The sequence below is a fragment of the Indicator indicator genome, chromosome Z (genome assembly GCF_027791375.1).
Source record: "Indicator indicator isolate 239-I01 chromosome Z, UM_Iind_1.1, whole genome shotgun sequence".
In the NCBI taxonomy this organism is placed as follows: Eukaryota; Metazoa; Chordata; class Aves; order Piciformes; family Indicatoridae; genus Indicator; species Indicator indicator.
Window position 1 is genome coordinate 62,723,811 of NC_072053.1, and position 25,839 is coordinate 62,749,649.

General features: G+C 44.3%; 1 protein-coding gene across 1 annotated transcript in view; it reads left to right on the forward strand.

The window, feature by feature from the left end:
- Positions 1-25,839, forward strand: part of SHB (SH2 domain containing adaptor protein B) — a 69,167-nt gene that overhangs the window by 11,986 nt on the left and 31,342 nt on the right. Inside the window, exon 3 of the mRNA XM_054398024.1 lies at positions 23,740-23,955. Coding sequence (XP_054253999.1) covers positions 23,740-23,955 — 216 coding nt within the window. The remainder of the gene's footprint in view (positions 1-23,739; positions 23,956-25,839) is intronic.

A 25,839-nucleotide genomic window follows, 5' to 3' on the forward strand; every position in this document is an offset into this window, starting at 1 on the left:
CAGCTTGGAAGTGACCTCTAAAGGTCATCTAGTCCAACCCCTTCTGCAGTAAACAGGGGCATCCTCTACTAGGTCAGAGCCCTGTTGAGCCTCACTTTGAATATCTCTAGAGATGGGGCCCCAAAGACCTCCTTTTGCAACCTGTTCCAGTGTTCCACTACCCTCGTGGTAAAGAATTTGATCCTAGCATCCAATCTAAATCTGCTTTTCTCTAGTTTGAAACCATTGCCCCTCATCCTATTACTACAGGCCTTTGTAAACAGTCTCTCTCCATCCTTCTTGTAGACCCCCTTCAGGTACTGGAAGGCTGCTATCAGGTCTCCCTGGAGCCTCCTCTTCTCCAGGCTGAACAACCCCAGCTCCCTCAGCCTGTCTTCACAGCAGAGGTCCTCCAACCCCCTGATCACTTTCATGACCCTCCTCCAGACCCGCTCTATCAGGTCTATGTCCTTCCTATATTGAGGGTTCCAGACCTGTACACAGTACTCCAGGTGAGGTCTCACCAGAGCAAAGTGGCAGAATCATCTCTCTGGATCTGCTGGCCACACATCTTTTGATACAGCCCAGGATGTGACTTGCATTCTGGGCTGCAGGCACACTCTGCCTGCTCGTGTCCAGCTTCTTGTCCCGCCACGTCCTTTTCCACAGGGCTGCTTTCTACATCCCCCAATCTGTATTGATAGTGAGGATTGTTCAGGCCCAGGTGCAGAATCCTGCACTTGCTCTTGTTGAACCTCATGAGGTTCACCTGAGCGCATCTCTCCAGCTTGTCCAGATCCCTCTGGATGACATCTTGTTCCTGTGGTGTATCAACAGCTTGTTGTCATCTGCCACGTAAGTGGCCTCTGTATCATGCATTTGCCTTGAAGATATGGTAGTCAGGGAGAAACCCCTCTTTACGTATTTCAGAGTTATGTAGCCTTCAATAGGTAGCTTTTCTGAAAAGAGTTACTTTCCCTGAGATGTAACATGCCATCTAGTATTCCTCACAGAGCAAATGCTATGCTGTCAACAGGCTTCAGGAGATTGTCATAACTCCATCAATAAAATATATACTGTGCCTCTCTTCTGTTCAGGGTAATTTTAGAGGCTGCTCAGAGCATAAAAAAATCTGCTTCCAGACAGTAAAAGCAGGTGTTTGAGGAACAAGGAATTCAGGGTTTTTTGTTGCATTTTTCACAAGAGGCTAGTAACAGAGTTGTCCTGGTAACTGGGCATGTTAGATCTTACACGTGCTGACCCATGAGAGCAGGGAAGTGTGTAATGTGTGTTGAGCTAATAACTCTTGATAACTGAAAGATCTAAGTAAGTCACAGAAGGGCTTCTGGTCATAAAAGGGAAGCTGAATTCAGGTATCCCAGATGTAGTTAAACCTGAAAAGAGCATATTCTTTCCAATTGTTGTGGTCTAAGTCCAGTTGTCTGAAAAACACCACATGGCCGCTCACTTACTCCTCCCTCACCAGAGGTGCTGGGGAATAGAATTGTAAGGAAAGGCTGATGGGTCAAGGCAAGGATGGAGAAATCACTCAACAATTATGGTCATAGGTGAAACAGGCAATCTGGAGGGGAAATCAGTTTAATTTGTTATCAATCAGATCAGAGTAGGATAATGAGAAATAAATACAAACCTTAAAAAGGTCTTCTCGCTACTCCTCCCTTCTTCCTGGGCTCAACTTTGCTCCTGATTTCTCTGCCTCCTCCCCACCAGCAACACAGGGGCACAGGAATGGAGGCTACAGTTAGTTCAACATACATTGCCTCTGCCTCTTCTTCCTCTTCAGGGGGAGGGCTCCTTACACTCTCCTCTCCTCCAGTGTGGGGTCCTTCCCGTAGGAGACAGTCCTTCATGAACTTCTTCAGCATGAGTCTTTCCCCTGGGCTACAGTTCATCATGAACTGCTCCAGCACAGCTCATTTTCACAAGATGCAGTAACATAATCACAGAATAAACAGAATCACAGAATGGTGAGTCCAAACCTCCTGCTAAAGCAAGTTTCCCCAGAGCAGATTGCACAGGAACATATCCAGGAGGATTTTGAAAGCTTTTCCTCCCCAGGTGCAGGACTCTACACTTTCCCTTCATGAGGTTCACCTCTGCCCAACTCTTCAGCCTGGCTGTCTCACTGAATGGCAGCTCAGCCTTCTGGTGTGTCAGCCATTCCTCACAGCTTTGTATCATCAGCAAAGCTGCTGATGCAACTGTTCCTTCATCCAGTTTGTTGATGAGTGTACTGAACAAGACTGGACCCAATACTGACCTATAGCAAACACCACTAGCTACAGGTCTTCAACTAGACTCTGCACCATTGATCACAAACCTTTGAGCTGTGTCATTTAGCCAGTTTTCAATCCACTTCACTGTCCACTCAGCCCACACTTCCTGAGCTTATCTATGAGGATGCTATGGGAGACAGTGTCAGAAGCCTTTCTGGAGTCAAGGTAGACAACATCCACTGCTTCTCCCCTCATCTACCCAACTGGTCACACCGTCATAGAAGGCTATCAGATTGGTCAAGCACGATTTCCCCTTTGTCAATCCATGTTGTCTATTCCTGATAATCTTCTTTTCCTCCATGTTCTTAGACATGTCCTCCAGAATGAGCTGTTTCACCACCTTTCTAGGGATCGAAGTGAGAGTGACTGGCCTGTAGTTTCCTGGGTCCTCTTTCCTGCCCTTTTTGAAGATTGAAGTGACCATGACTTTCCTCCAGTCACAGAATCACAGAATCATCCAGGTTGGAAGAGACCTCCAAGCCCATCAAGTGCAACCTATCACCCAACCCTATCTAATCAACTAGACCATGGCACTAAGTGCCTCATCCAGTCTTTTCTTAAACACCTCCAGGGATGGTGACCCCACCACCTCCCTGGGCAGCACATTCTGAAAGGGAATCACTCTTTCTGTGTGAAGAACTTTTTTCTAAGGTCAAGCCTCAACTTCCCCTTACACAGCTTGAGACTGTGTCCTCTCATTCTGTCACTGGTTGCCTGGGAGAAGAGACCACCCCCCACCTGGCTACAACCAGCCTTCAGGTAGTTGTAGGCAGCAATAAGGTCTCCCCTGAGCCTCCCCTTCTCCAGGCTAAACAACCCCAGCTCCCTCAGCCTCTCCTCAAAGGGCTTCTGCTCCAGACCAGCTTTGTTGCCCTTCTCTGGACACATCTGAACAACTCAACATCTTTCTTGAATTGAGGGGCCCAGAAGTGGACACAGTACTCAAGCTGTGGCCTAAGCAGTGCTGAGCACAGGGGCACAATGACTTCCCTACTCCTGCTGGCCACACTATTCCTGATTCAGGCCAGGATGCCATTGGCCTTCTTGGCCACCTCAGTCCTCCGGCACCACCCCTGTTTTCCACGATCTTTTGAAAATGATGGAGAGTGGCTTAAGCAATGATCTTAGCCAACTCCCTCAGCACTCATGGGTGCATCCCATTGAGGCCCATGGATCTGTGGGTGTCCAGATCATCTAGGTGACCTCTAACCCAGTCATCCTTGGCCAAAGGAGAGTCTTCCTTTGTCCAGACTTTCTCTGTTACCTCCAGAGACTGGGATTCCTAAGGGCTAGCCTTAGCAGTAAAGACTGAAGCAAAAGCAGCATTCAGTAATTCCACCTTCTCTGTAATCTTTGCCATCAGGGAACCCACCTTGTTCAGCAGCAGGCCCACATTTTGCCTGGTGTTCCTTTTTCTGCTAATGTACTTGAGGAAGCCCTTCTTGTCTTTTTTTTTACATCTTTTGCCAGATTTAATTCTACAAAGCTCTTAGCCTTTCTCACGGCATCCCTACATACTTTGGCAGTGTTCCTATATTCCTCCCAAGTGGCCAGTCTGTTTTCCCACACACTGTCAACTCTCATCTTCTATTTGATTATTTTTCAGAATGTCCTTGCTTATCCACGCAAGGACTCAAAGCAAATCAGTCCCCACCTTGCATCAGGACCAGTTCCATAAAGAAAAGAGGAGGGTAATTGTTGTTGGTGACTCTCTTCTGAGGGGAACAGAGGGTCCTATATGTCATCCTGAACCATCCCACAGGGAAGTCTGATGCCTCCCTGGTGCCTGGGTTAGGGACATCACCAGGAGACTACCAAAGCTAATCCAGCCCTCTGACTATTACCCATTGCTGGTAATCCAAGCTGGAAGCAATGAGATTGATAAGAAGGGCACCAGGACAATCAAAAAGGAATTCAAGGCCCTCGGACAATTGATTGATGGGGAAGGAGCTCAAGTGGTGTTCTGCTCAGTTCCCTCCGTGGCAAGGGTGTACACTGAAAGGAACAGGAGAATCCATGCCATCAACAGATGGCTCAAGGGCTGGTGCCAGCAGCAGAATTTTGTGTTCTTTGATCAAGGGGCAACTTTTACCACACCTGACTGCTGGACCTAGATGAGGTGAATCTATCTAGAAAGGACAAGAGGCAACCAGTAGCAGAACGAGAGGACACAGTCTCAAGTTGTGCCAGGGGAGGTATAGGATGGATATTAGCAGGAAGTGGGTATAGGCTGGATATTAGGAGGAAGTTCTTCACAGAGAGGGTGATTGCCCATTGGAATGGGCTGCCCAGGGAGGTGGTGGAGTCACCATCGCTGGAGACGTTCAAGAGAAGACTGGATGAGGCACTTAGTGCCATGGTCTAGTTGATTGCTTCAAGCTGGGTGATTGGTTGGACTGGATGATCTTGGAGGTCTCTTCCAACCTGATTGATTCTATGACTCTAGCACAAGGGTTGGTAGGGCTCATTGGGAAGGCTTTAAACTAGGTTTGAAGAGGGTGGGTGATGAAACCAGTCTCTGGAGAGGAGAGAGAGGGACATAAACTAGAGTTAGTCAAGAGATCAGCAGCCCAGCTGAAGTGCATGCACACCAATGTAGGCAGTATGGGTAACAAACAAGAGGAACTGGAAGTCTTGGTTTACTAGCAAAACTATGATTTAATTGCCATTACAGAAACATGGTGGGACGATTCACACAATTGGAGTACTACAGTGGATGGTTACAAGCTCTTTAGGTTAGACAGGCGAGGGAGAAGAGGAGGAGGGGTGGCCCTGTGTATTAGGGAATCACTTGACGCCACAGAACTTGAGGTAGAGGATGAAAGGATTGAGTGCCTGTGGGTTAAAATCAGAGGGAGGGCTAACAAAACTGACATTCTGGTTGGAGTCTGTTATAGACCACTCAATCAGGATGAAGTGGTCAGTGAAATATTCTATAAGCGGCTGGAGGCTGTCTCAAGATCATCAGACCTTATCCTTGTGGGGGACTTTAACCTACCAGGTATCTGCTGGGAACTTAACTCGGCAGAGAGGAGGCAGTCCAGAAGGTTCCTAGGCTGTATGGAGGACAGCTTCTTGACACAGCTGTTATGTGAACCTACCAGGGGTGAGGCCCTGCTTGACCTGCTGTTCTCAAATAGAGAAGGGCTGGTGGGGGATGTGATAGTAGGAGGCTGTCTCGGGTGCAGCGACCATGAGATAGTGGAGTTTTCAATATGCAGGGAAATAGGGAGGTGCAATAACAGAATCCTTATTTTGGACTTCCGGAGGTAAAACTTCACCTTATTTAAGCAACTAATTCAGAGAGTACCCTGGGTAGAAGTCCTTAAGAGCAAAGGGGTCCAGGATGGGTGGAGCTGCTTCAAACAGGAACTCTTGAAGGCACAGGAACAGGCTGTCCCAATGTGCCAAAAGATGAGCCATGGGGTAAGGTGACCAGCCTGGATGGGCAAGCGTCTTGTGAAGGAACTAAGGGAAAAAAGAGAGTATATCACCTTTGGAAAGGGGGGGAGGTGACTCGAGATATATTTAAGGATGTTGTTAGGTCACATAGGAGAAAAATTAGAGAGGCAAAATCCCAGTTAGAACTCAAACTGGCCACTTCTGTGAAAGACAATAAAAAGTATTTAAATAAATATATTAATGCCAAAAAGAGGGGCAAGAAAAACCTCCACTCTTTATTGGACATGGAGGGGAATATTGTAACCAAAGATGAGGAATAAGCTGAGGTACTAAATACCTTTTTTGCCTCCATTTTCAACAGCAAGGCAGGAGGACTTCAAGATAACTGTGCTTCTGAACTGGCAGATGGGGTCAGGGAGCAGTGTAATCCCCCCTGAAATCCCGGAGGAAGTAGTTCAGGACTTGCTGAGCCACTTGGATACTCACAGGTCCATGGGACCGGATGGGATCCATCCTAGGAAGCTGAGAGAGCTGGCAGATGAGCTGTTCAAGCTGCGCTCCATCATTTACCACCAGTCCTGGCTCACTGGAGAGGTCCCAGAAGACTGGAAACTGGCCAATGTGATGCCCATCCACAGGAAGGGTCAGACAGAGGAACCTGGAAACTACAGGCCTGTCAGCCTGACCTCAGTGCCAGGGAAAATCATGGAGCAGATTGTCTTGGGGGCAATCACTGCGCACCTGCAGGACGGCCAAGGGGATCAGGCCCAGCCAACATGGATTTAGGAAGGGCAGGTCCTGCCTCACCAACCTGATCTCCTTCTATGATCAGGTGACCAGCCTGGTGGATGTGGGGGAGGCTGTGGATGTAGTCTACCTGGACTTCAGCAAGGCCTTTGACACTGTCCCCCACAGCAAACTCCTGGCCAAGCTGTCAGCCTGTGGCTTGGACAGCAGCACTCTGCGCTGGGTTAGGAACTGGCTGGAGGGCCGAGCCCAGAGAGTGGTGGTGAATGGTGCCACTGCCAGCTGGCAGCCAGGCACTAGTGGTGTCCCCCAGGGATCAGTGCTGGGCCCCATCCTGTTCAATATCTTTATTGATGATCTGGATGAAGGGATTGAGTCCATCATCAGTAAATTTGCAGATGACACCAAGTTGGGAGCAGGAGTTGATCTGTTAGAGGGGAGGAGGGATCTGCAGAGGGACCTTGACAGGCTGGACAGATGGGCAGAGTCCAGCATGATGGCATTCAACAAACCCAAGTGCCAAGTGCTGCACTTTGGCCACAACAACCCCATGCAGAGCTACAGGCTGGGGTCAGAGTGGCTGGAGAGCAGCCAGACAGAAAGGGACCTGGGGGTACGGATTGATAGTAGGCTGAACATGAGCTAGCAGTGTGCCCAGGTGGCCAAGAAGGCCAATGGCATCCTGGCCTGCATCAGGAATAGTGTGGCCAGCAGGAACAGGAAAGTCATTGTGCCCCTGTACTCAGCACTGGTTAGGCCACACCTTGAGTACTGTGTCCAGTTCTGGGCCCCTCAATTTAAGAAGGATGTTGAGACACTTGAACGTGTCCAGAGAAGGGCAACGAGGCTGGTGAGAGGTCTGGAGCACAAGTCCTGTGAGGAGAGGTTGAGGGAGCTGGGGTTGTTTAGCCTGGAGAAGAGGAGACTCAGGGGTGACCTTATTGCTCTCTACAACTACTTGAACGGAAGTTGCAGACAGGTGGGGGTTGGTCTCTTTTCCCAGGCAACCAGCACCAGAACAAGAGGACACAGTCTCAAGCTGTGCCAGGGGAAGTTTAGGCTCAAGGTGAGGAGAAAGTTCTTCACAGAGAGAGTGGCTGGCCATTGGAATGGGCTGCCCAGGGAGGTGGTGGAGTCACCATCCCTGGAGGTGTTCAAGAGGGGATTGGACGTGGCACTTGAAGCCATGGTTTAGTTAGTCATGAGGTACTGGGTGATAGTTTGGACTTGATAATCTCTGAAGTCTTTTCCAACCTTGTTGATTCTATGATTTTATGACTCTTTCTTGCTTGATTTCTCACTTATGGTCATGCACCCATCTTGAGCATGAAGGAGGTGGTGCTTGAATATTAACCATCTCTCTTCTGCTTCCCTACCTTCTAGAGCCCTAACCCATGGGATTCCTCCAAGCAGGTCTCTGAAGTGGTCAAGAGTGGCTCTCCTGAAGTCCAGGGTTGCAGATCTACTTACTACCCTGCTATTTCACATCATCCTGAACTCCACCATTTCATGCTGCAACCAAGGCTACCACCCTCACATCTCTGACTTAAACTTCTTCGTTTCCTAACTCAAGGTCCAGCAGGTACCACTCCATGTAGGGTCACCCACCACCTGTGTCAAGAAGTTATAATCAATGCATTGCAGGAAGCTCCTTAGACTTCTCACTGTGTTGTCTTTCCAGCAAGTATCAGGGAATGTGATTGTGAGGCTCCTTCATGCTGTTTGTCAAAGGCCTCATCAGTTTTCTCCTCCTGATAGGTTGCCTGTAGTAAACACCCACCACACTGTCACTTGTCAGCCTGTCTCTTAGTTCCTAACTGCACACTTTCAGCTTTCTTGTTCCACTCCTAGGCAGAGCTCAATATATTCCAGTTGCTCCCTCACATAAAGAACAACTCCACTGCCTTGCCTTGCTCACCTTGCCCTCCTTTCTTAAAAAAGTATCTAGCAGTCCATGACAGCATTCTAGTCACATGTGCCATCCCACCATGTCTCCGTAACTGCAATGAGAACATGACCCTGTGACAACACCTTTAGTTCTGCAGGTTTATGCTGCATTCTTTTGTTTACAGGCATTTCAGACTAGTAAAGTAAGAAGGTTTCTCTGGGTCGGTTCAAGAGGATCCACCATAGCTGTACGCATGCTTGAGGTGTTGGCCTTCTGCCTCTCCTCTTGGAAGGCAGCTAAGGAACATTTATCAGTCCTCTGTTTGGCAGTACTTCAGGAAGAGACTGCTCCAGCATGAGCTTCCCACAGAACCACAGCCTTCTTGGGGTGCAGCAGCCTTCTTTGGTTTGGGGTCTCCCATAGGCTGCAGGTGGGCTGCAAGGGAGAACAGCCTGCCATCTCATTATGGGCTTCAGAGAAATCCCTCCCCCTGGATCCATAAAGCTGAGCCTCCTTTATAGGTGTAGGTGGTGCTAAAAGGCCAAATGCCCTCATGCACTTCACTGCTTTTTTTCTAGGCACTGCAGTTAAGAGTCTGTGCCTGAATCACAGTGGCATCTCCAATGCATGACAAGCAGCCTAGCAAAAGCAGTGTACCTGTCTTAACTGAGAGGTCCCCATGGACATGAAGGGAGCAGTTGCTCTGACTTGCTGCAAGCTATCACAGATGTGATGGGGGTGTGTGGAAAACAGCATTTCCATGAACCTGCAACAGCTTCAAAAGGTCTCAGCTGGCAGTTTCCCTTGTAACTGGAGAGGTCCTTTTATGTGTGTGTGTGTGTTCAGACGTGTAACTTCAGCTGAATAGTCACTACAGCACATTGGTGATAAGTCAGTTCTTGTAAAATCCTTTACCAGGTGTCCTCTGGCATCTTTCTAGCTGGCGCTAAGTTTACTGCTGCAAATAATGTAAAAAGAGCAGTGATAATTACTTTTATGAGCATTCTGGCCTGTTAAAGGTCACTGCATCTAGCAAGACAACCTGTGATCTTTAAGCACTGTAGTGGCTCTGCTTAGGATTTGCTGTCTGCTTGTGTTTGAACATCACAAAGAGGTGTAGCCAATAAAGAAGAGGCAGCATGTTTGCCCACTAAGTTCAATAGCTGGCATAGTTTTCTTCTTCTCTTGTTCCTACATTTATGTTTCAATTCTAGATTCTATTTGATGATCTAACACTTGACTAGATGACTAGAATTCAGCCCAAAATGAGAGTTTATCCATCATCAGTTCATCTTCTATGTACTGCAGATTCCTTGCTAGAACACTTATACTCTTGTCCTCTTGACAGATGGTGTGAATAAGACTAAATTCTAGCAGAACAAGTTCTGAGAGGTTTTGTTTTAATTTTAAAAGACATGGGGAAAAGCTCAAGGTAACCCTTAACTCTTGGAATTTGATGTGTATTTGTTCTCAACTCATCATTTGCAATGTGAAGAACCACTGGTTGAGATTTGAAGAAATTCAGTAGCACACAGTGGTAAGCTTGTGACTGGTAACAATATGGCTTTACTTACATTCTGGGAGTTTTCTAAAAGGCTGCACTGGAAATCTTTGTAATCTCTTCCTAAAGCTGACAAAGAATCACAGAATCACAGAAACAATCAGGTTGGAAAAGACCCTCAGGATCACCAAGTCCAACCGATAGCCCTACTCTACAAAGTTCACCCCTAAACCATATTCCCAATCACCACATCCAAACCCTTTAAACATCTCCAGGGTTGGTGACTCAACCACCTTCCTGGGCAGCCCATTCCAATGCCTGACCACTCCTTCTGTGAAAATTTTTTTCCTTATGTGCAGTCTAAACCTACCCAGTTGTAGTCTTCAGCCATTTCCTCTTGTTCTATCACTAATTATCTGGGAGAAGAGACCAGCACCAGCCTCTCTGCAACATCCTTTCAGGTAGTTGTAGAGACTGACGAGGTCTCCCTTCAGCCTCCTCTTTTCTAAACTAAACAACCCCAGCTCTTTCAGTCACTCTTCATAAGATTTATTCTCCAGGCTCTTCACCAGCTTCGTTGCCCTCCTTTGCACTTGCTCCGGCACCTCCACATCTCTTCTGTATTGAGATGCCCCAAACTGGACACAATACTCAAGGTATGGCCTCACCAGAGCTGAATTCAGGGCGACAGTCACCTCCCTACCCCTGCTGGACACAGCATTTCTGTTACAAGCCAGGATGCCATTGGCTTTCTTTGCCACTTGGGCACACTGCTTGCTCATATTCAGTTGCCCATTGATCAGAACCTCCAGGTCCCTTTCTGCCAGACAGCTTTCCAGCCACACTTCCCTAAGTCTGTAGCATTGCTTGGGGTTGTTGTGTCCCAAGTGCAGGACCTGGCATTTGGCCTTGTTGAAGCTCATCCCATGAATGTTGGCCCATTGATCCAATCTATCCAAGTCCTTTTGTAGAGACTCCCTGCACTCATGAAGATCAACACTCCCACCCAGCTTGGTGTCATCTGTTAACTTACTGATGACACACTCTATAGCTTCATCAAGGTCATCAATAAAGATGCTAAACGGAAGTGGTCCCAACACTGAGCCCTGAGGAACACCACTTGTGACCAGCTACCAGCTCGATTTAACTCCATTGACCACCACTCTTTGGGCCTGTTCACCCAGCCCACGCTTTATCCAGCAGAGCCTCTGCTCATCCAAGCCCTAAGCAGCCAGTTTGTCCATGAGAATTCTGTGGGAAACAGTGCCAAAGGCTTTTCAAAAGTCTAAGTAGACAATATCCACAGCATTTCCCTCATCCAATAGTTGGGTCATCCTGTCATAGAAGGAGATCAGGTTGGTCCAGCTGGACCTGCCCTTCATAAACCCATGCTGACTGGGCCTGATCCCCTGCTTGTTCTTTATATGGCATGTAATAGAGCTTGAGGTGATCTGTTCCATGACCTTCCCTGGTACTGAGGCAAGACTGAGAGGTCTATAGTTTCCTTTCGTCTTTTTTTATAGATGGGCGTTGCATTTGCTATTCTCCAGTCCATTGGGACCTCCCAAGAAGGTGTTATCTTAGGTGCTCTGAGCTTACCTATCATTTGGAGCATAGCACTACTGTGACTGTGTGTGTTTATAGAGCTCACTTGCTGCTAGCCTCATTGTAGAGCAAAATTCTTTGCTTTCCAGTACAAGTGAGAACATATGTTCTGAACAGCTGTGCTCCTTCTTTAAAATATACTCAAAGTAATGTTAGTTAGAAATTCCTCGGCTTCAGCAACTATTTCAAGTTGTTTCTTAGTTCATTAGAAATTTGGGGAAGGATTTCATTCAGCAATGGTATAAAGGACAGACATTTTCTTGGGACAGTTACAGAAAAGGACATCTTTCTTTACATTAGATCTGGTGTGCATGAGCTGACGCATGTTTGAGATACTGCTGCATGTACTTCAGCACAAGTCCTTACTTTCTCTCTGAGCAAAACAATAGATCTCACATGTGCAGTGAAACTGTATTGCTTTAAACCCGCAGGCGCTTGCCATGATGATCAGGACCTCGCTTCCTGTCTTCATGGAGGACTTTGCACTCCATCAGTGAGTGTGAGCAGATAAGGCTGGAATGTATAGAGTCTTATTTCTCATGTTAGGAGAGGCCGTGGTTGCTATATCTAGATGCGTAACTGGGGATGGAAACCAGCTGTGCATAAAACGAATAGCACACTTCTATTTGAATTTGTCTACTTTCCCAAAATAATTGAAGACATTTTCTCTAATGTTTGATATTATGGCAGTGCTTGTTTCCCTGGATAGTATGTACTAGATTATAAATGTATGAAAATAAAAACCTAACTCTTCTTCACTGCTCTCTGTGGCTGGGTAACAGTAAAATTTGTCTTCTGAAAAAAAGTAACCATTCTTCCCAGGAGTTAGAAAGAAAAAGACCTTGTGTCTTGTCATTCAGTTGCATGCACAGAATTTCATTCCTTAGTTTGAGTTTATAATCATATTACCTAGAATGAATTAGAGCCAAGATTTACATATCTGCTTTTTTTTTGTGTGTGTGTGTGCATGTGTGTTTTGTCTCTCTGTTTTTCCCTATTTCCACTCCCTCATCTTGTTCTTATGGCTTAATGTAGTCTGAAAATGGACTAAAAGGTGAAACTTGAATCACAAGCCTGAGTACAAACCAAGGTTATTTCAGTGTCTTGCCACTTCTCATTAAGATGCAACTTGTGCCCAAAATAAGGGGAACAAGACGTCCAGAACTCATCATCGTAAGAGACTAACTAGGTCAGAGTGCATGTGGAAGGAACTTAACTTCATGGTTGAGATGGTTATAAAGGAGGAACTCTTAGGGTAAAAATGCTATTAAACCCTTGCCTGGAATTTGGAAGACTCCCTGCATCATGTTGATAAAGAATCAGTAGTTTCAAGCCATGTTGATCAAGAGGGTTTTTTAGACAAAACCAGTCTGCTTTCCTAAAACTAGCTACATCTGTGACATAAGATGACAGCTGTATGCAGTTTGAACACAGCCTTGCCTTTGGCATAGAAGGTTGTATCTATGTTTCTTAAAATTCTTCTTTGATTCTGTGTCTATTTTAGCCTACTAGTTGCAACAGGTTTTCCCTCTACCCCACCCCTCTTACCCTAGACAAGTGTCACATTGAGTTGCCTTTTTAAGAACAGTGGTCCTTTTAATACTGGGTGTGAATTGCCTGTCCCTTCAAGGCATGAATGATACTGGCACTAGTTTGAAGAGCACTGAGGTCTGTGTGGTCCAAGAGAATCTGTCATTTTAAAACTCTAGCAGCTGTCTCTTGAGACTTACAAAGAGGACAACTGTGACCCTAGAGTGAGAAGAGTTCAGTGAAAACTGAATTCATTGGAAGTCTTACAAATCTTTTGTCTGAAAATTGAATGAGCTTATTATTTTCTCATTTCCCGTCTGGCAGAATTAAGCAATTAGCTGCACTCTGTTCAAGGGCATTTTTGTTTCTCTCCCATCTCAATCCCAACCCTCTCCCCTTACCCTTACCCTGTACCAGGTATGTTGAACTTAAGATGTTTCACTGCTCTCACCATCCAGTGGGATAGTAAAGATGACTGTCAACTTGCTGCAAAGTAGTCTCTTAGGTAGAACATGACTGTGCCACAAGGTCATGTGATATCTGAGGTAATTTCTCCCTGTTCTATAAAGATTTCTGTGAGTTATGTAAATCCTTAAACTGGATTAAAATGAAACTGTTTTGCATTTTCCCTTGAAAACAGAGTTCTGTAGACTGTGATTCCTTCTGATTTAATTACTGTCCCATCCATGCCTGAAAATGGCAAGAGGTGATGAACATAAACTGAAACAGGAGGGTCCAACTGAAAGTAAAGAAAAAAAATTTTGAAATCCTACTATGAGGACAGTATATGGTGGGCAAGATTGCCTAGTGAGATTGTGTAGTCTCCATCTTTGGAATTTTTCAAGACTGGTCTGAGAAACCAGAACATGGATAACCTCCTCTAGTCTCATAGAAGACCCTGCTTTGAGTAGTAGATTGAACGAGATGACTTCCTGAGATCTCGTTTAGCCTAACATAATCCTATGATCCTGCAACTAATTTGTACCTGCTCTTTGAAAGTGAAATATGGCTGTGAGAATCAGGATATCCTAGGCTAGCTTGTGGGAATCCATGTTTGTTTGGTCTGAGTCCTTCTCCAGCTTTGCCACCATGTCAGTATGCTCCCAGTACTGGTCTTTTGAAACTTAATCACTGGAAAGACCAATGATTGTGAGGCCTAAAGAAGTAACTTTTGGAAATACAGCTTGAGCAGGGCCTCATCCATAAACATTCCAGTTTTCTGGAGGTAATGCTGGATGGTGGGGTATGCATGCTGAAAGCATGCTGCTGCTGTTGTAGCAGGAAGTATTATTTCTGTTAACTGTTCACTATCCCTTCTTGGGATAAAAGAGCAGAGACTGGACAGGTGGGCGTGCAGGCTGGACTGAATCCGTATTTGTGTGCCTGTAGTCTGTAGGCAATAATTCTTGGTGCTTTCCAGCTGGAAATGTGATGAAGACCTCTGTGGTCTGAATAGAAAGGGAGTGTTGTACGCTCTCGGGTTTGGCTCCATCTGGGTGTTGTTACCTTATTGGGTGGAGGACACAAATGGTACATCTTTCTAACCTACCATTTCAGTCCTCAGTATTCCAAAACTGGCCCCAGATATATTTTACTTCTGTAACATCAGTCAAAAGCAGAATGGAAAGAATTTTTGGCAAGAATTTGTTACAGCTGCACTTGATGATCTCAATGGTGTCTTCCAGTGAAATGATTCTACAGTTCTGTGGAGAGTCAGTCACTTGGAAGAAATGTGGACTGTCACTAATGCGATTTAAAAGGATTTGCTAATTGGAACTGAATCAGTGGTGCTAAAAGAGAAAAATGAGGCTGCATTTTAATAACTGAGTTATTACCAGGATTACAGGATTTCTATTCTTTCCCCAGCTCAAGTCAAAGGTCCCTGCTGGTTTAACTGTTGAGGACTGACTTTCTTGGAAATACTTGCTCTATCATCTCTTCATATTATATTCTGTCTTACTCAAATTGATTTTTTTTCTCTAATACAAAAATCTTAACTAAGCTCAAGCAAGATGGTACAAGATGTATTAGTTAAGCATGTAATGAAGTAAATACAATGCCTCTCAGAAGGGGTAAGATACCCTTTCAGCTGTGGTATTTTGTCATCATTGTTGTGCTTAGCTTGCTGGTAATTGCACAGAATTTTTGTCTACTAGCTGCGTATCCAAAGTCTGAAAGAATTTAGTGGCATAACACCGGTGAAACCTGAAGTAAATAGAGTCTGTTTCTTATATCAGCTGTAGCTACAGTTTCTCTTGCTTATTCTTTGGGTTTATAGCCCATCCAGAATAGATTTTTTTTAAAAGTAAAAGGGGTTGAAGGTTCAGCCAGTTCTGTGTCTGCTTTTCACAGAGACTGAACATTTTGCCACATCTACCAACACTTTAATACAATTTCACAATAGTGCCATAAAATGAGTAAAAAAAATTAGTGGAAAGTTTACAAAAACAACTTTTTTTGTGCTTTTTGCATTTCATGTGGGTTGGCAACAACATACACCTTTTTCCTCTGGCTGTGAAGAACCCTGCTTAAAAGTGCTCTTTTAAAGGAGATCAAATACTTGTGCAAATTTTGCTTTCATTACCATTCTGTTCCTAAAATTATTAGAAGCCATTGTCTGTGAGAGCATCTTGCCTAGATGAGCCTCACCTGGTTTTGGTGGTGTTGGTGTGCTGGTATTTCTTTCTGTCATCCCTACCCAAGCTTGACGCTGGGCCATGTTGTGCTACTGAGACTGAATTTTCTAGAGCAATATGAACATGTGTAAAAAGTTGAAAACACTCAGTTTCATGTGTTAGTGACTTGGAGTGGCAGAGTTTTTTGCATACAACTTAGTTTTATGAAGCATAAGGTAGACAGACAAAACTGATGCTGTTGTAGATCAGACTAGCAATTAAGAAGAAACCAGCCAAACACTGGAGGAAATTGAGGCTTGCCTGGAATACCTCTGAGCTTGCTTTGAGTTCTGCATTCATTTTCTGTGGACTGGGTAATTTGAAAAGTTGTATGAAGGAGCAGTGGGTTTTGAGGCTTTTGCAATGCTGTAACTCTAGTGTGGTCTGTCAAACAGTTGCGCTTGAATAGCTGAGCCATCTTGACCTCTTTATAAGCAAGTTCTGTAGCAGCTGTTAGCATTGTAATGCAGCCTGAAGTGAGTTAGAAAGTGTGTATGCTGCTGTCTCAATTGAAATAGAAAGGGAAGAGGGAAACAAAGGAAGAAAATGTGGTGTCTTTCAAATGTACCCATGCTTTTATATATTAATCCAAGTGGCACTTATTATTGCCATTTCTTTTGGCTGTGAGAAGCACCATCACTGAGAAAACTTGGCATCATGGTAGAATACAGAGCATATTAACAGAGAACCTCTGCTGTCACTTTTTTTAAGGATCCTTTTGTATCTTTTTTTCTAAAAACAAAGAACAAAATGCCTGGTAAAAAAAAAATCTAGATTTTCACAACTGTCTTTGTGGTTGTGGTTTTGTAAAAATGTTTACATGCACATTGGCTGGTGGTTTGGAGATGCATGTTGGAAAGTAAGGGTGTTAACTGGAAAAACTGACAAAAAGTGTTGAGTTGGTGGTATACATTGAGATCATGACTGGTATGAATTTTTGTAACATGGCGTTTTCTGACCTGAAAGTACTAGATGTTACTGTTCATGATATGTGATGCTTCTGTTGCAAGGACAACTGATTTATGGTGTTTTCATGAGTGTGGTTTGCTTTCCTTAAGAGTAGAGTTAAATCTTAATGATGCTTAGCTGAGTGCCAGCCAGATTTGATAGAATCGTGGAATGGTTTGTGTTATTTGCTGTTGTTAGATACCTGTGTAAGCACAAATGCTCTTCAGTAATAATGTGGCAGACTATGTATTTCAGAGGATATTATCAATAGCTACATGCATTTGAGCGCTACTTCATGTTCTGTACTGTTATATAAATGTGTTCTACAAGGGAAAGAAAAGCAACACTGCATTACTAACAGATTCTTCTGTAAGTAGGCTTTCAACTAAGGACTGGCTTCTCACCAGGATTTGCCTTTCATGCTGGTTTGAGGCCAGACAGATCCTCTCTTGCCCTGAGAGGGACAAAGGAATGACGCTCACACTAACGAGAGTGATGGAAAGTTTAAATGGAAAAGCAATTGGTGAAACTACAGAAACTACAAGGATAGGGGCAAAGATATCCCGAAGCGTACAGTGTCCCTTACACCACACCCAAAGACCTCCCAGTTCTTCCCTTCTCCCCACTGAGGGTATACCCAAACCCCCAGGGCTCTTTCTTCTGCCCCCACTCCTAGGCAAGTCTCAGGCTGGCCAGGTCTGGGACTGCCCCCCCATCCTTTCTCCTCCTGGCATGAGGCCTAGACAGGCCTAAGAGGCCTTGAGATACTCCCCCACTGTTACCCGATAAGAGAGCATCTCCACGGGGGCAGAGAGGGAAGAAAGAGAAGAGAATGACTTTGCAGATGGATTTATAGGGGGCAGGATTTATGGGTAGAAATACACCGTTTCCTGTGTCCACCTTATTGCGTTGGACACTCGGACACCGGAGGTGTAGCTTATGTGGCAGCAACAGGAGGCACCCAGCCTACACCTTTGTAATATCATAACTACAGACAAATCTTCAACCAAGTGCAAATGCCATGAGTAGCAAGATGGATGTAACTACAGGACGTAGTAGTCATATTTGCTGCAAGATTCTCTGTCCTGATGCTGGAAAGTGTTAACTTGTTTAAAATAGCCACCACTTCAGGTGCTAGGAGACCTACCTGGATGAGCAAGGAGCTCCTGGACACCCTGTCACACAAAAAGAAACTCTACAAGGAGTGGAAGAAAGGACAGCTAGAAATGGGGGCATATAAGGAAGCTGCCTGAGCAGCAAGAGACCTGGTGTGAAAAGCTAAAGCTCAGTTAGAAATAACTCTAGCCAGGGAGATCGAGGGGAACAGTAAAAATTTCTGTAGGTATATTAATGATAAAAAGAAGACTAGGGAAGGTGTGGGCACTGTGAGAAAGGAAACAGGTGAACAGGCAACAAGTGACATGGAGAAGGCTGAGGTTCTCAATGACTTCCTCACCTCAGTCTTCACTGGCAAGGCCTCCAGCCACACTCCCAAAATCACAGAAGACAATGGCAGGGACTGGAAGAAGGAAGTGCCCATTGTGAGTGAAGATCAGGTTTGTGACCATCTGAAGAACCTGAAAGTGTTCAAGTCCATGGGACCTGATGAGATACACCCACAGGTGCTGAGGGAACTGGTGGATGAGGTTGCTAAACCCCTCTCTATTATACTCCAAAAGTTGTGGCAGTCTGGGGAAGTCTTCACTGACTGGAAAAGGGGAAACATAACTTCCATTTTCAAAAAGAGAAAGAAGTATGACCCAGGGAACTATAGACCAGTCAGTCTCACCTCTGTGCCCAGTAAGATCATGGAGCAGATCCTCCTGGAGGTACTGCTGAGACAGAAGAATAACAAAGAGGTGACTGGGTACAACCAGCACAGCTTCACCAAGGGCAAATCCTGCCTGACAAATCTGGTGGCCTTCTCTGACAAGGTCACAACATTAACAGATGAAGGTTGAGTAACTGAGATCATTTACCTGGGCCTGAGCAAAGTCTTTAATACTGTCCCACATGACATCCTCATCTCCAAGCTGGTAAAGTCTGGGTTTGATGGATGGACCATTCAGTGGATAAAGAACTGGCTTGATAGCCACATCCAAAGAGTGGCTGTCAATGGCTCCATGTCCAAGTGGAGGCCAGGGACAAGTGGAGTCCCTCAGGGATCAATCCTGGGACCAGTCCTGTTCAACATCTTTGTTGGTGACATGGACAGTGGCATTGAGTGCACCCTCAGCAAGTTTGCTGGTGACACCAAGCTGTGTGGTGCAGCAGACACAATGGAGGGAAGGGATGGTAACCAGAGAGACCTTGACAGGCTGGAGAGGTGGGCCCATGACTACCTCATGAGGTTCAACAAGACCAAATGCAAGGTCCTGCATCTGGGTCAGGGCAACCCCAAGCACTGATATAGGCTGGACAGGGAGAGCAGCCCTGAAGAAAGGGACTTGGAAGTGCTGGTGAATGAGAAGCTCAACATGAGTCACCAGTGTGCACTTGCAGTTCAGAAATCCTGGGCTGCATCAAGAGAAGTATAGCCAGCAGGTCGAGAGTGGTGATTCTTCCTCTCCTCCACTCTGGTGAGACCCCACCTGGAGTACTACGTCCAATTCTGGAGCCCCTGTTACAGGAAGGATCTGGACGTGCTGGAACGTGTCCAGAAAAGGGCCACAAGGATAATCAGAGGGCTGGAGCACCTCTCCTATGGAAACAGACTGAAAGAGTTGGGGCTATTCAGTATGGAGAAAAGAAGGCTCTGAGGAGACCTAATTGTGGCCTTCCAGTATCTGAAGGGGGCCTACAAGAAAGCTGGGGAGGGACTTTTTAGGGTGTCAGGTAATGATAGGACTTGGGGGAATGGAAAAAAAAAAAAAAAAGAAATGGGTAGATTCAGTTTGGATGGTAGGAAGAAATTTTCACCATGAGGGTGGTGAGACACTGGAACTGGTTGCCCAGGGAGGTGCTGGAAGTCCCATCCCTGGAGGTTTTTAAGGCCAGGCTTGATGTGCCTCTGGGCACCCTGATCTAGAGTGAGGTGTCCCTGTCCATGGCAGGGGGGTTGGAACTAGATGATCCTTGAGGTCCCTTCCAACCCTAACAATTCTATGATTCTATGATTCAGTGTTAGGATATTTTTAAAGGCGAATTGGTTCTGCTTGTGCTAATCTTAGAATGATTTTTTTCAGGGACACTGCACCTTGTGTCGTGGGCTGATGAGAACTGTTGTGCTAACAGGAATACATGAAAATACCTGCACTGCACTCAATTTCCCTCTTACTACAAAGAATTAATTATCGTTTACATAGCATAGAAGCTTCAGAGTATGGAATGAGAATCACAGGTTTTGATTATGCTGACATCTTGGTTTGCACCTTTGCTTCTTGTATTTCTGCATTTAGCCAATGGAACAATGACCCTTGCATCCCAAAGGTCAGTGTTTCTGATCAGAAAGGCCACCAAAAATACAATAAAACCATGGATGTAGTACTATGATGCAGCTGGTTGTAGCAACATCTGGATTTGGTTTTGGGCCAAGCAGCTGTAAATGTACAGAATCTAACAGAGAATTTTTTGATTCTTTTTCCTCCCTCCTAAATGAAACGGGCATCCCTACTTGACTTGCATGACTTTCTGAGAAATGTGTAAGGAGCACCTCTGAAGAGGTAAAGTCTGCGGAAATTATGACTGTTACAATGGCAGTTATAATGTTTAATTGCTGCATGTTTAGCAAAAAAACTAGGTATTGAGAGAAGTCTTTGTAGAATGAACTTCCACTTTCAGGAAAATGAAGAAATTTAGTTTGTTTGCTTGTGCCATAGAGGAAATATACCTCCAAGGACAATTTTCGTGTACTTTGGAAGTGGTATTGCTTTTCTTCCAGTCCACCAGGATTTAGGTTTTCTTCTGATGTGTTGTTTTTGTTTGCTTGTTTGTTTGTTTTTTGTTTTGTTTGTTTTTTAACCAGCCTCCCGTGCCTACACCAATACCCTCTCCTTTTCTCCCCACCTCAGTGCAGGTCTTTTGGTTCATCATAAAGGAACTTCTCCCGTCCTGCACTTGCTCTGACTGGCCTGTACTGTTGAATAGTAATAGGTGCAACTAAGTGTGCTGTGTAAAATTCCATCATCTGTTTTGATATATGGTTTCAGGCTTGTTAGGTACAAGCTTGTCAGGATGTTGATAGCCCTTTTACTTTGCTTAAAAAGCAATTGCAGTGTTAGCTTTTCAGAAAATGGCCTTGCCTGGCAATACTCTTTGCAGTGTGTGACCTTCCTAGTCAGTTTTGGCTCACTAGGACAGGACCTTGATGGTAGAGAAAGCAGCTGAGGAGCTGGTAGGAGTGTCATTTTAAATCCTGCACTGAAGTCAAGGTAGGTCTGTTTTATCACATTTCACCTGGTATGGGTGTGTTTGTACTTTGAAATCAGACACACTGGTGAGTCAAAACATCTTTATTGTGCTGCAGTTGGTTAGTCTATAAGTTAATGCACTTATGTATATGTTGTATGTATTATAAATCTATCTGTTTCTCAGTAAGACACTCATAAATCACTATTTGCTGTTGGAGTAACAAAGCAGCTCACATGCCAGTGTTACCACAGATCTTGTGAATCCCTTTCATGTAAAATATTTTAAAGTTTTCCCAGTAGGGCAGTAGAGGTTGAAAAAAAAAAACAAACAAGAAAACAACAAAACAGGGGATTTATATGGTTTGTGCTTTGTGTCTTGCAGGCTAAGACTTTCTGCATATTGGATATAGGCAAGATAGATGTGCTCTGTGATGCAGGAACCTGCCTTTACTTCCCAAACTGACCCAATAGAGTCTGTAGCCCTTTTTCTTTTGCAAGATGGAAAAATAAAAAACTTTCTTAAAAATACTTGACTTCAGGGAAACTTCCTGTATCTGATATTCCTCATACAACTATTGCAGGAAAATTCCTATATTTTGCTTTCATCATATTTCATCTGAAGAAACATTTCTAAGAGGCTGTAAAGTGGTGTTCAGTTTATTACTGCCTGGTGACAGTTACAGGCATGCTTGATTTGGGAAAATGGGATTTATTTTTTTATGTTATCGGAACATTTTTCTTTTTAAGTGTGCAGCTACATTATTTGAACTCTTGTTACATTGTGCTTTAGTTTGAAATGAAGCATCTATTAACATCTGTATATTGTAGAAGAATCTGATTGTTTTCTTGTCTGTTGCATTCTCTTGGAAGAAAAGCTGCAGAAGCTCACCTAATGGATTCTGTAAGGAAGTGGTGCTGTCTTCAAAGTTTCCTTTTGTGAGCTTCATAGCTGTTCTGTTTTTTTGATGATACATCCTCTAACTCTTTTCAAACACCTCAGGAATACAGTACATCTATGAGTAATGCTGGTGAATTGCTTAAGACTGTTAAAAGGTTTAGTGTGGCTGCTGGAAAGACTATCTGCTTGTCCTGTGAAGTTTTGTCTGTTCTGTATGTGAGTATTTGTCAGCATTTTTCATCACATGGGAAGAAGAATGTCAGTTTTGGTCTTGTATCTCATAATCCTGTGTTTGCAGATGTCTCAGTTGCTGTACCATGCTGGACATGTTCTAGGGCTACATTACACCAGTAGATGAAGTGCTCCACTTGGATCTTTCAAGCTATACATTGTGTCTGTTTCTCTTTATTGCGTCTTCTGACATTGTTTGAGAAGGGTTTGGCTCTCATTGCCTTTTGGGCCCTTGGTTTTCTCACCATCACATTAACAAAAAAGTCTCTCCTCCTCGAAGGCCCCATGGCCCTGCTATCTCAGTAGCTCTGCACTAGCTCATTTTTAGTTTTATGAATTAGATCACTCCTTGCACACTCTCCTTCTGTTCAGACTGGACACTGTGGGACCCAACAGTTGATGAGTATAGCTTTATTAGGGCCAAGGGTGCAGGCGTGACAGCTTGCTCCTTGGTTTGCTAGCTGTGCTCCTCCTAACAGGTGAATTTTTAGTTTGCTGTGTTCAGGAGGGCAGTACAGTGGTCCTTTCTGTGAAGCTTCATCATGCTTCCATTTTTGGTAGATCAGTGTTAATTTAAAGAAACAGTTGATCCTATGAGCTAAGATCTAGTTACCAATGCTTTTGTTTAGTATTGTTACTCTAGTTCTAACTCATTTTCTGTTGATATTTTGTACAGGTAACTAGAGAGATTTTTTTTTTTTTTAATCATCATATACTTTAGGATTTTTTGTTTTGTTTTTGGTGATCTTTATAATGTTCAAATTGCACTTCTGCACAATCTTCTCTTGAAGAGTTAAGTGTATACACAAATTTCAGGTTCTTGGGTATTTATGTAGTTACTTTTAAGTGTGTTTTACAGAGGCAGACAGAGATTGTGTGTTTCCTGTAATCTGTGTCTTTGTAAGATGAGGAATGATGGTGGAGGCATCAGACTCTTTGTGATGTGGTTGGTAGTTGGAGTGTCGCTGGTTTAGTTTTCAGGGCAAAACCCAAATGGGACAGAAAGTAGGTTACCCCCTCCTCCTCCCACTCTCCCAGCAGTGAAAAGGTAGGAAGGGGGAAGTAAAAGGGGTAACAAAAGACTTGAACCTAAATTAGAAGTTAAGAAAGTAATTTTTACAAAAAATAAAAGGTATTTAGGGAAGAGGAAGGTATAAAGATTTCAGGGAAAGGGATATATACATACAGGTATATAGAGAACCCGGTTGGATGTCAATGGATTCCCTGGGATGCTGGCCCAACCACGTGGCAGGTAGGCCTAACCGTATGGTCAACAGCTTGCAGCAACAGCAAGAGCAGCAGACAGGGAGACAAAGGCAAGAAGAAAAGTGACTAACTATTGCTCCCCGTTGTATAGAGGCAAGAAAAGGGAGGGGGATAAACATGACCTGGGGACCCCTCTCCTGGGGGGTCGAGTTTCCTACCCACTTAGGTCAGGTTTCCCTGCCCACATTAGGGTCCACCCAGGGGAGTCAAATTTCTGTCTGTCCCCCATAGGCCTTAAACCACAACATGGAGACAGTTACCAAATGTAGAGGTAGAATTTAGAAGTCTTGTATAAGCTTGGCTTATCTGCATAATTACGTGGCTATTAAGGAGTGGATGGAAGTTCAACATTCTAAAAATATTGGCTGTAATGATAGTGCTTGGTTGGTAGTGATGATGATGCCATTATTTTCTTGCCAATAGAGTTTCAGAAGCAGGAAGACACGAAGACCCATCAGAAAAACATACAGCTGTATGACACACCTTATGAACCAGAAGACAGTGGTGTTCACTCCAATTCTGCAAGTGTGATGAGTCACCATTTACAAGAAAGCAAGTTGCCACAGGATGATGACAGGCCTGCAGATGAGTATGATCAGCCGTGGGAGTGGAACAAAATCACTATCCCAGCTCTGGCAGGTAGGATTCCTAGATCCCAGCCAGTAAATTCTCTCTCACACTCATAGCATATACGTACTTGCCTTTGGCAGAATTCAAGTAGTTTTGCTCTTTTGGTCTGTATATGGGGAGAAATGTCTAGAAAGCAAACGTGGTTAATGTCAAATCTTTACCTGCTGCGGAAATGCAGAAATTATTTGGTGCTTCAGCTGACCTGTTGTCAACATCTCAGCACTTGGTTCACGTTAGCAAAACTTCTATTTCTCTCACTCCTTATCCCTACCACAGTTTTAATGAGTGTGATGTTTATTATTAAGTAGCTCTATGACAAGAGAGTTGCTTTGCAAGGTCCTTAAATTGTGGGCAATTCATAAAGATGCAGGACTAAAACCAGCTGTTTAACATGCATGCAGTAGCATATTTCCACTTAGTGATCACTTTCTTGATATTTGAAGTATTTTCCTTATAACGGCAAGCATTTCTGTAGATACGTAGAACTTGGGGTTGGCTTAATCCTTTTGAACTGCTGAAGTTCTCCCACATCAGAAGTTGTCAGTCAGGAAGAACTGACACAAACTGTTCTCTCTCTCTGTGAATGTTCATCTTCATTTTTAGGAGGGAATCAGATTGTCAGAAAGCTTGGAAAGGAGAGTTGTGCGTGATGATAATTGTGGGGATTGGAGAGGGAAACAAAAATATGTGGCTGTAGGAAGGAGCATGGAAGAAGGCTAAGAGCAGTGCTCCTGATTAGTAGTCAGTGTGCATTTACTCTGGATAAATCCTTTTGACAAACCTGTTCGCTTTCTGCAAACTACTAGATCCATTAATGGAAGGAGAGCAGTAGGTGTTGTCTATGTTGACTGTAGCCTTCAGGATGTTGTGCTGTGGCATCAGGTATGTTGTCGCAAAGATCTCCATCTGGAGCAGAAAAACCTACTGTGACAATATCGGCTGAGGACTGGGTGGGTTACAGCTTTGTGGAAAGGAGCTTAAGGAGTCCTGGAGCAAAGTGAACTACATGTGGTTCCTGCACAGTGTTCCTCAGCAGTGCTAAAGGCTAGAAGCATCCTGACGTCTTTGTTAAAAGGAACATAACCAGTAGATCAAACAAAGTGACTCTTCCTCTTTACTTTATATTTCTTGGATAATATGTAATGCTGTGTCCAGTATTCTAATGCTGAAGAATGCAGATAATTGTTGGTGTCTGCAAAAAGCAACCAAATTGTCAGGAAACTGCATCACATTAAATGTGTGCTGACACTGAGAGAACTGGGCATGCTTAGCCTGGAGAAGAGAAAGCTTTGGGGAGATGTAATAGCAACTTTCCAATGCCTGTGAGGAGATGGAGCCAGGTTCTTAAAAAATGTGCAGATGTGTGGTGGATAAATGAGACAGAAATTGAATGAGGAGAGTTTCTGACTCAACGTGAAGAAAAGTTTTTTCTCTGCAAGGATAGTCAGGCATTGGACCCAATTCTCCAGGGAGGTCTTGCAGTTTCCATCTTTAGACATTTTAATCCTGTGTGAAAGGATGACTGGACAGAGTTCTGAAGAAACTAATCACATAGCAGACTGTGCCTTGAGCAGATTGGACTAGACACCTCCCATGGTCTTTTTCCATTTGAATTCTTTTATGATTTTGTCATTCTTTGTGCCACGATATTACCATGCTACAGAAATGAGAAGTAACTTCTCTCTACAGCTATGTTGGGCTAATGTTCTATAAACAGAGCCTGCTGTGACAATACCCTTCTTGGGTGTTTCTGATCTGATCCCCTAATAGGTAGGTGGATGTGGGTGACAGAAACATTATTCTCTTCTAGTACATTGGAGTAGAGGAGTGCTGAGCCATTGTGAGAGCAGTTTTACCTCTCTGCTTCATTTGCTCTTGCATCTTTAGGTTGTA